Source organism: Notolepis coatsorum (assembly GCF_963971535.1).
Source record: "Notolepis coatsorum genome assembly, chromosome: 10".
Classification (NCBI taxonomy): domain Eukaryota; kingdom Metazoa; phylum Chordata; class Actinopteri; order Aulopiformes; family Paralepididae; genus Notolepis; species Notolepis coatsorum.
Genome location: NC_140174.1, coordinates 102,014,511 through 102,024,957, shown reverse-complemented (window position 1 = coordinate 102,024,957; position 10,447 = coordinate 102,014,511). Strand labels below are relative to the sequence as shown.

Sequence of the window (10,447 nt, the reverse complement as noted above, 5' to 3'; positions counted from 1 at the left end):
CGAGAGTGACCCCTCTGCACAAAAAGGGCAGCAAATTAGACCCAGGCAACTACCGCCCTGTTTCTATTCTTACCTCCATCTCGAAAGTCATGGAGAAAATAGTCTACGAACAGGTCGAAAAGTACCTGGCGGAAAAAAATCTAATCTACGAATTCCAATCTGGCTTCAGAACGTCCCACTCCACTGACACATGCCTTCTCTATTTGAACGACCACATCAAACAAGAGGTGGACGCGGGCAAATACTGCGGCATGGTCATGCTGGACCTACAAAAGGCCTTCGACACTGTCAATCACTCCATTCTGATTGACAAGCTAAAAGCAATTGGTTTTGAACTTTTGATAGTTTATCAGTGAGCTGGATGCAATCCTACCTGGAGGGGAGAGAACAGATGGTGGAGGTAAACGGTACTCTATCCGCCCCCCCCCCTCACAGTGAGCTGTGGTGTTCCACAAGGAAGCATACTAGGACCGCTACTGTTCCTAATTTATGCAAATGACATGTCGTCAGCCTGTGACTGCAACTTGTTCCTGTTTGCGGACGACTCAGCCCTGCTGGTCTCTGACAAGAACAAGTTGCAGGTTGAAAAAACCCTCAGCTTGGAACTAGGCAAAATCTGCATATGGCTCGCTGATAACAAACTATCATTACACAATGGCAAAACCCAGTCCATTCTCTTCGGTTCAAATAACAAACTCAGCAGAACTAGATTCTTGTACCGGATCTCCTCTATAAACAAGAATACCCTGAAGACTCTGGCAGGAGCACTCATTCAAGGGTACTACGACTATGCTTGCACCTCATGGTACCAAAGCACCTCAAAGGCACTAAAAACAAGATTACAAACATCACAAAACAAACTGGTCAGACTACTACTTGACCTTACTCCTAGAACCCACCTCACCCCTGCCCACTTTGACAACCTAGGATGGCTTAGAGTAGACGACAGAGTACAGCAACTTGCAATGGGCCTGGTCTACAAGATACACTATACAACTAAGGTACCCATGTACATGTCAAAATACTTCCCAATGGTCAGTGAATACCACGACCACAACACCAGAGGAAGCTCAACAAATCATGTTAAACCCAGATTCGGCTCAAACAAGGGACTAAACACATTTCGCAATTATGCCACATCAATGTGGAACGCCCTACCTAAAGCTGTAAAGGAATGTGAATCCCTACCCACATTCAAAACCGCTCTTAAAGAGCACCTACGGGAGGCTGCAATTCGAAACTGGCCACCGTAAATGTCCAAACCCCCCACCCCCTCCTATTAGACAGTCTCCTCCCCACTGCATGTATATATTCTTTCCCGCCGTATGTATATTTCTCTCCCACCCACCCACCCCCTCCAAATGTACAGTCTCCTCCCCAACCCACCCACCGCCTCCAAATGTACAGTCTCCTCACCACCGTATGTATATTTCTCTCCAACCCCCTCCTAATGTACAGTCCCCTCCCCATCATATGTATATACTCTGTCAGGATCTATGGGTAACAGTACTGTATATTTAAATACCGTTTATGTCACAAATGTATCAGTACTAAATACCTGTATGTCCCTATGCCATAAATGTCATGTATGTGTATGTCATAAATGTCAATATAAATTGAAAATGGGGGACCCTGATGTAAACAAGACAAACGTCTTTCTCTGGTCTGCATCCCCTTAACAATTGTGTGTATTGAGCCGTACTGTATTGTACCCATTCTGCAATCTGTTAAATAAAGTTTTCATTCATTACATTATACGGTTATATGGTATATAAGGAAAGACAGACAATGAATGTGTGTGTATGTACAGTATGTGCACTGCCCGCAGTCAGTGACGGAGCCGCTCCGTCACAGTCTGACTCAAACCGGAAGAACTCACAGCTATAAAGTATTTTCCCTAGCAACAGCTCTTAGCCATAGCAACGATGCCCTATCTCTTGTCACTAAGCAACGGTGGCCGCTTGTCACCTCTGACGCTGCTATAGCTTAAAATGAACACTCTCTCCATCTCTTGGAGTGACCTTGAGTCTCTCTCTCTCCCGTTTCTCATCTCTCCTGTTACGATTAGGCATGACAGAAGAACCCAATATGCGGAATGACAGGAGGAAGGAGATGGTGGTTGCTCTTCTCAACGTGGTGTTCTTTTAATATCAGAACTCAGGAGCAAGGCAGGGATATATACAAGTACAAAACAAAAGGTACAGCAGCGCTGACGCTAATTACAAACGGACTGAGATATACGAAAATAAAGATGAACAAAACAGAAAACTAATAAAACTTACTAAGACTTTAACAACAGCAGGGCAAGGCAGACGACAGCTATGTACAAACAGGAACGGGAACACGGAGGTATGACGCCACACAGGAAGTGGGAACAGGACACTAATATACCCAGACTAATTACAATGATTACTAATGATAAACAGCTGGGGGAAGAAGGCACTAGAACTAATACAATACAACAATACTGGAACAAGGACTAGGCTAGGCTAAATACAAAAACACAGAATCAGAATGCTAACACAGAACACACCTAAACAGACAACACTTGTAACATAGACACTAATTGCCACAGTAGAATGTTATTGATATGACCAAGCAAGATCAGTGTTGACTGCATCGTCTGCAGGTGACCGCTAGATGGCGCAATAACACAACTGTCAAGTCTTTGCCTGGGGCATTCTCTCTCCCAGACATGAGCTGGTCTGGGAGCGTGACACTCTCCCACACTCTGTCTGTGTCTCTTACAGTCTCTAAGTTCAACACACACACACACACACACACACAGAGGAGATGTCTGTCTCAGCATTTAGAGTTTAACACTTTTACAATATCTATATGTTATAACCAAATGAAAATCATTGATTTCCTTCAATATTATTGGAAGCTGCTATGGTCGAGGAACCACAACATATATAATTTCACTCTTTCTTTGCTGTAAGGTACTGAAATACGTGACAATAAAGGAATCGGAATATCAAAGCAAAGGAGTCCAGCAGGCTCAACAAACTGATCAATAAAAAGGCCAGCTCTGTCACGAGACAGAGACGGGACTCTCTGGAGGCCGTGGAGGAGGAAAGGATGAGGTCCAAATCATCCCGGTCATAAACGATACCTCCCATCCCAGTGGCGGCCGGTGTGAACTACATTTGGGTGGGCGCGGGCATCTGACCAAGCTGACCAAGCGAATACTGACTCATAACGTTACCAACGTTAAGTCGAGTTAATTGATTCATACTATACTAGTACACGCAGGGGTGTAAAGTACTTGAGTAATTGTACTTCGGTACAATACTTAAGTACTGTTTTTAGGGATTTGTACTTTACTCAAGTATTATTATGTTTGTGTACTTTGTACTTTTACTCAATTACATTTCAGAGAAAAAAAACATACTTTTTACTCCTTACATTTAAAATGCAGACCTACAAAGTACTAATCTCGCAGGTCCAACCATTTTAATTAGTATATTTGTTTCTCTGGCCGAACTAACGTTAACGTTATTAATCCTGCGGCCACACTTTATTTAAAAATAGCCAATAAAATCCCCATCAATGGAAAATGAACCCGCCCATACCCATGCTGATTGGTCCTTGTGCAAGACTAGAAAGCGGGGATCTTTGATTAAACACCTGCTATCAGAAGAATAGACAGTCAGAACAAAAGTTTAAACTTTTACTTTTTAGTACTTAAGTACATTTAAATGTAGAAACTTTTTTACTTTTACTCAAGTGTGTTTTTAGCCAGATACTCTTGACTTTTACTTGAGTACGATTTTGAGACGGTACCCATACTTTCACTTAAGTATAATTTCTGGGTACTTTTTACACCCCTGAGTACACGTATGATCATCAATCCAATAATGAACACATATATATAGGCCTATCTTGTAATTTTAAACAAGTTACCATTCATTCATTCATCCATTATGCAATACCCACAGTGAAATTAACACGCTGTGTTGAGAGAGCGAGAGAGAGAGCAAGAGAGAGAGAGAGAGAGAGAGAGAGAGAGAGAGAGAGAGAGAGAGAGAGAGAGAGAGAGACAGGGCTTGATAAAGTGTATAATGTCCACTGTCCCACGGTCCCAGACTGTTGTTGTCGATGTATATCCACTGTCCAGAGTGACTGCATCACAACACAACAGCATCGAGTAACTAACTAACTAAGCCTAACCAGAAACTGGCGTCCGCCAATCAGAGAGAGCGTCTCCGAGAAATGCGGCTACGGAAAGTACTGTCGTCGGCCAATCAGAGAGCGTCTCCGAGAAATGCGGCTACGGAAAGTATAGACGCTGCTTGCTTAGATGATAATAGATCGCTTGAAAAAACGCCCGGCTTCCATCATAATACATCATATTTCAACGCACAGCGCGTTACGCACTGATTGGCTGCAACGGATACAGCGATGAAACCAGTGCACGCCCACTGTAAGCGCTATTGCGTCTAGCCCGAGAGAAATGCGGCTACGGAAAGAATAGACGCCTATTGCGTCTAGCCCGAGAGAAATGCGGCTACGGAAAGGAGTCACTTCCTGTTAACACTTTGATAGCCACTCACGGCTAAACTCGTGTTTACGATAGTTACGTTGAAAGCCACTCACGAGATTTCTCAGAATTATTATTATTTATTTTTTTAGCGATCTGAAATCATATTGCATCACGCGAGCCTACCCTAGCCTACCCAAGGGCCGCCGGCGATCAGATGTGAAAAAAGCGCCCCCTATCGTCTCCCAGATGGTAAATCACCCTTTTGGAATGGACTCAATGAAAATGGATGGGGAAAAAAAATATTCCAGTCCACATTTCACTTCTCACCCATGCAGCCGGAGTACCAGAGTTCATTCAGGGGGCTCTGAGCCCTGCGGATCATGAGTTCTACTGTATACACGTTAGATCTATACACTTATCGATTTTTTCGAATGGTGATCAGGAATTGGAATATACCAGTTGGATACCATCTGATGTCAGGTAAGGAATCTATGTTATCAGTGTTAGGATAATCAGACTTGTTTTGATGAAGATATAAGCTTTTTTGTGCTCCAGCGGTTTCACTGTAAAATCGACGACGAAATGAAAGCAGCTATTATCAGCGCGCGCCTCGAACGTGCGTGCGTGCACGTATACTAGCGTTTATTTGAAAACGATTCATAAATAGGCTGACAAATATCAACGTTCTGGAATATTCCAGTAAAAGGCGATTATCACAGAATGGGCTGTTTTTCACCTCAAAACGGTGCTTTTCAAAATGCTCTCAAACGGAAATGAAGCGATAAAAAACCAATCTGCCTTGACAACACTGACTGGAAAATGATTCTTTGATAAGCGACGGGCAGATTAGACACATAGCCATAATTTAAAACATAGATTAGGCGATATTAACGTTAACATTGGCGCCGATGGTGGCATTCAAGCACTAAGTCGTGCGCCCCCTGGTGGCACTGAAAGTGTTAATGAAAACAATTATTTATATTTGATATATTAACGTTATATTGTGCATTGGAAACACAAACATACTTAAAATGAGTAAATATTATTCATTATTTAAACAGGTTCCGCCTGTACGGTGTGTTCAAGGGGTTCTGGTTCCCTCTTGTTGGCATTCAGGTGGAGTTGACTGCGCCCCCCCTTCATTAGGAAGGATGGGGTGACAGGGCTCCCCGCACCCCTTGATGTGGGCTTACGGGTCCTCAGGGGGTACATTTGTCGGGTCTCGCGTCCGCTCTTCCCCATATCTCATAAGGCTCAGAGCGGGACGCGAAAGCAAATACGATATATAACGATAGGTTATGTAGATAACCTAGTTATATTAGTATTGGCTGAGCGTCCCGCTCTGCGCGGCCCTGAGTTCCCTCTTGAGTTCGGTTTGCGCGATCTGATTGGCCACTGACGTTTCTGGTCATGTGACATCTGCGCCAATCGTGTGACGCCTGTTTCTGCACCTATTTCCGCCTCGAACAGCCTGCAAACTACCTAACGCCTAGTTTATCACTGGTTAAGCTTAGGCGACTCTTTCGAAGTTGGTTATGGTTAGAGTTTGGAATGAGGGCTGGTGTTCTATCGCCCTGCTCTAAGACAAACTCTAACCTTAACCGACTTCGAAAGAGTGCCTAAGCTTAACCAGTGATAGAAACAGGCGTCACACGATTGGCGCAGATGTCACATGACCAGAAACGTCAGTGGCCAATCAGATCACGCAAACCGAACGCGGAAGTGCAACCCCGTTAGGGAAAATATTCACGCCGCCTGCACAGCAAAAGACAGGAAGTGGTGAAGGCAGCGTGACCTCCCACACGTTACACTTCACCAATGAGAGTCCGCACTGCCAGGTGAAAAGAGAGCCGCTGGCTGTCTCTGCATGTGTCGGAGGAAGCATGTGGTAGTCCTCAGGGCTCCCTAGACCGAGCAGTAGGGGGCACATGCGCACAACGACCAGGTAGGGGAGGGGGGAATTGGTACAACGACTAAAATTGGGATGGGGGGGGGGAAAAGTACAGAAAAATCTGGCGGAGAAAAAGAGGAATATAGAATATAGTATAGAAAGAATATAGAATATCAGGCATAAAATGGTTATGTGATTAAAATGCGATTAATTAGATTAATTAATTACAAATCTTGTAATTAATTAGATAAAAAAATTTAATCGCCTGACAGCACTAATAATAATACATGTAATTTATTGAAGTTCCTATGTCTCTGTGCCACCTCCCTCCGCCATAACTTTACGAGATAATTTGTTCTTATAGTAACGAGTGATCCTAATTAAGTCAAGTCAAGTCAAGAGTTTTATTTGTCACGGCATACAAGTATACAATGAAATGCGGGTGGTCTTGCCCGCAACGATGTGCAATACAGTAGTAACAACATATAATAGAATCCAATAAAACAACATTGTGCAATAAACAAGTAACATAGTAGGGCATATCGGTATTTGTACATAAGTTATTTACAGAGCATGAAGGACATGCTAGGTCCTGTGGTAGTGCAATACACTGTTAGCTACGGATGAGGCACTGGGTCTTTCTGTACATTGCTATTTTATACAATCTCAGGTTATACTATACTATTTTTAAAGTGACCTTTCCTTAGTGGCCATACGTGTGGGCGTGTGCAGCATGAGTGTGTGCTTGCTCATTTTTACCAATGTTCAGGAGCAGGCTGTTGTCCTGGCACCAGCGTTCCAGTACCTCAACCTCCTCCCGGTAGGCGTTCTCATCGTTGTCCGAGATCAGCCCCACCACCACTGTGTCGTCCGCAAACTTCACTATGGAGTTGGAGCTGAACTTGGCCACACAGTCGTGTGTGTATAGTGAGTACAGCAGGGGGCTCAGAACACAGCCCTGGGGGGACCCGATGCTCAGGGTGATGGTGTTGGAGGTCTGACCCCCCACCCTGACTGCCTGGGGCCTTTCGCTCAGAAAGTCCAGTATCCAGGCGCTCAGAGCGGAGCTCAGACCCAGCTCGATCAGCTTGTCCACCAGTCTGGTGGGGTCTGGTGTTGAACGCTGAGCTGTAGTCAATGAACAACAGTCTCACATAGCCCCCCTTCTGGCGGTCAAGGTGAGAGAGGGTGCTGTGCAGTACTTGGGAGACCGCATCGTCAGTGGACCTGTTTGGCCTGTATGCAAATTGCATGGGGTCCATATCACTGGGGAGGGAGGCACAAATGTGATCCTTGACCAGCCTCTCGAAACATTTCATGGCCACAGAGGTGAGTGCCACCGGTCTGTAGTCATTGAGACATGTTGGGGAGGGTTTCTTTGGTACAGGGATGATGGTAGACATCTTGAAGCAGGCAGGGACCACTGACTCCGCCAGGGATTGATTTAAATATGGCGGTGAACACAGGGGCTAGCTGGTTGGCACAGGACTTAAGTATGCGTCCTGTTATACCATCTGGGCCAGCAGCTTTTCTGGTGTTCACCTGCATAAATGCTCTTCTCACACTGTGTTCCGACAACGAGAGAGCGTCCCCGCCCCCCCGCGGATGCTCGATATTGGCTTTTTTACCGATACCGATCTACCGATATTGTCCAACTCTTCATTTCCGATACCGATATCAACCGATACTGATATATGCAGGGTTCCCCCCCCCAAAAAAACAGAATAATTTCAGGTAATTAACATTACATATCTCTTGTCGTGGAATTAACACATCATTATGCATACTTTTGACAATAAAAAAAATATGAATGTGTTCTTACTTGCTTGCCTGGGTAAATAAAGGTTAAATAATTATAATTTTTTTAAACCGATACCGATCATTTCCGATATCACATTTTAATGCCAATATCGGCCGATAATATTGGTAGGCCGATAATATCGGACATCCCTAATCCTAATAAAATGTCTATTCGATTCATGCATGTCTGACTGTTAAACAAGTAAAAAATTATGTAAATATGTTGTTAGAATGGTACAAATATTCATCTGGTGACATTCTTCATAGCATTAACACATTTATTGACCCAGAAAATGTGTAGTTTGACACCAAAATTGATCTTCTATGTTCAACGTTCTAACAACAAACCCTAACCCAACATTCAAATTTTTGGCAGTTGTTCGAATGTTCGACACATTTGTACCACATGCACAAACCTGCTTGATTATTGCCCCAAATAGCATGCAAGTTGGACAAAGTGGGTATGTCTGGAAAGAAGAGGCTTGTGGGTACCTATAAAACCAATGTTCACTCTGATATATTCGTGTGAACGGCCAAGGGACCTTTTGGAAGATGAGCATGGCAGTTCTTTCTAGGCGAAAATTGAACATAATTTTGAATCAATTCCTATTAAAACCACCTTCCCAACAGTTGGGCTTAATGAAAATGATACCAATGTAAAGCTTAGCTTCTCTAGTTTACAGGGATACCAATACCTTTGTGTTCGCTCAAATATTGAGCACGCTATGGACCAAGATATTTATTAAGCAGAACCTTGATTTTACATGGCGGCCATCTTGAAATCCATCATGATGACGTGGCCCCTACCCAAAAATGAAAGCTATGATGATGAGGAACACGTGGGAAAAATTTGGTGCTTTTGTCCGGCGCGTCCACATCCTTCTCAAATCTGGTGCTAAGCCACCGCACTATTAACAATTGTGTGTATTGAGCCGTACTGTATTGTACCCATTCTGCAATCTGTTAAATAAAGTTTTCATTAAATGAATTAATTAATTAATTAATTCATTAATTCATTAATTCATTCATTCATTCGTGTTCTGTTCTGCCACGGAGTGTCGCTCCTCCGCGTGATTACGAAACCTAGCCGCATTTCTCGTAGACGCTCTCTGATTGGCCGACGCCTGTTTCTACACTAGGCACTCCTCGAAGTTGGTTAAGGTTAGAGTTTGTCTTTAGAGCAGGGCGATAGAACCATAGATATCTATAGTGTTCTATATATATCTATGGATAGAACGCCAGGTAGTTTGCAGGCTGTTTGACGTGGAGATGGGCAAAGACACAGCTCGTCACGGATTGGGCAAACGCGTCAGTGGCCAATCAGAGAGCGTCAGTCAGTGCCAATCAGAGAGCGTCTCCGAGAAATGCGGCTAGGTTTCGTAATCATAGCGGGTTACCACGTCATTTACGCGCCAGTGTGATCTCAGTACATGCGCCGTGGTTGTTTTGAAAGCTCGGCTAGGCTCGGCTCGGCGATTGTAGACTTTTTCAACGACTGCGTTGCTTTTGTTTCTGCAGAATATGCACGCAGTTATTTATAAAGCACGAGTTGTTATAGTAGGACAAGACAACTGTCGTAAGCATGCCGAAATCGATCAAAAAAGCATGCATCACTCAAACCTCAATTAGCCGGTACTTCGGTGGAGCGAGCATCAAACGTGCGTCGGACAGCAGTGGCACATTATCTGCTGTGCACCAGTCTTCCAAAGGCAAGGTGAGGAAAGCCCGAATTAATTATAAGGCACACACACCTTACACATTTGCGTAAGATATGTGATTATAGACATTACAGATTTGTCTGATTGCTGATCTGATCTCAGTTGCTTTTAGAAGCTAAGTTATTTATGTATTTCTTACCCAGGGACAGTGCACATTAATCAACATCGTTTTCACATCAATGTAAATTAGCTAATGAGCTAGTTTTCATATGTCCCTGCTGCCTACCATGCATGTCTTTATGGTGTGGGAGAACATGCAAACTCCACACAGAAAGCCCCCCTGCTGCGGTTTGAACCCAGGACCTTCTTGCTGTGAGGATTTGATTGATTGATTGATTGAACACTTTATTAATAGATTGCAGAATGGGTACAATATTGTACAGCTCAATACACACAATTGTTAAGGGGATGCAGACCAGAGAAAGACTTTCGTCTTGTTTACATCAGGGTCCCCCATTTTCAATTCATAATGACATTAATGACATACGCAACATACAGATATATCTTGACATTTCTGACATGCATGACATACAGGACGCCGGTATACAGTAC

The 10,447-nt window shown here is 43.7% G+C and overlaps 1 protein-coding gene across 1 annotated transcript in view; it reads left to right on the top strand.

Moving 5' to 3' along the window:
* The first annotated feature begins 9,636 nt into the window (after positions 1-9,636).
* The window catches only part of msh3 (mutS homolog 3 (E. coli)), a 202,776-nt gene continuing 201,965 nt past the window's right edge, over positions 9,637-10,447 (top strand). Inside the window, exon 1 of the mRNA XM_084323124.1 lies at positions 9,637-9,891. Within this exon, the coding sequence (XP_084179250.1) occupies positions 9,760-9,891 (132 nt within the window). The 5' untranslated portion in view covers positions 9,637-9,759. The remainder of the gene's footprint in view (positions 9,892-10,447) is intronic.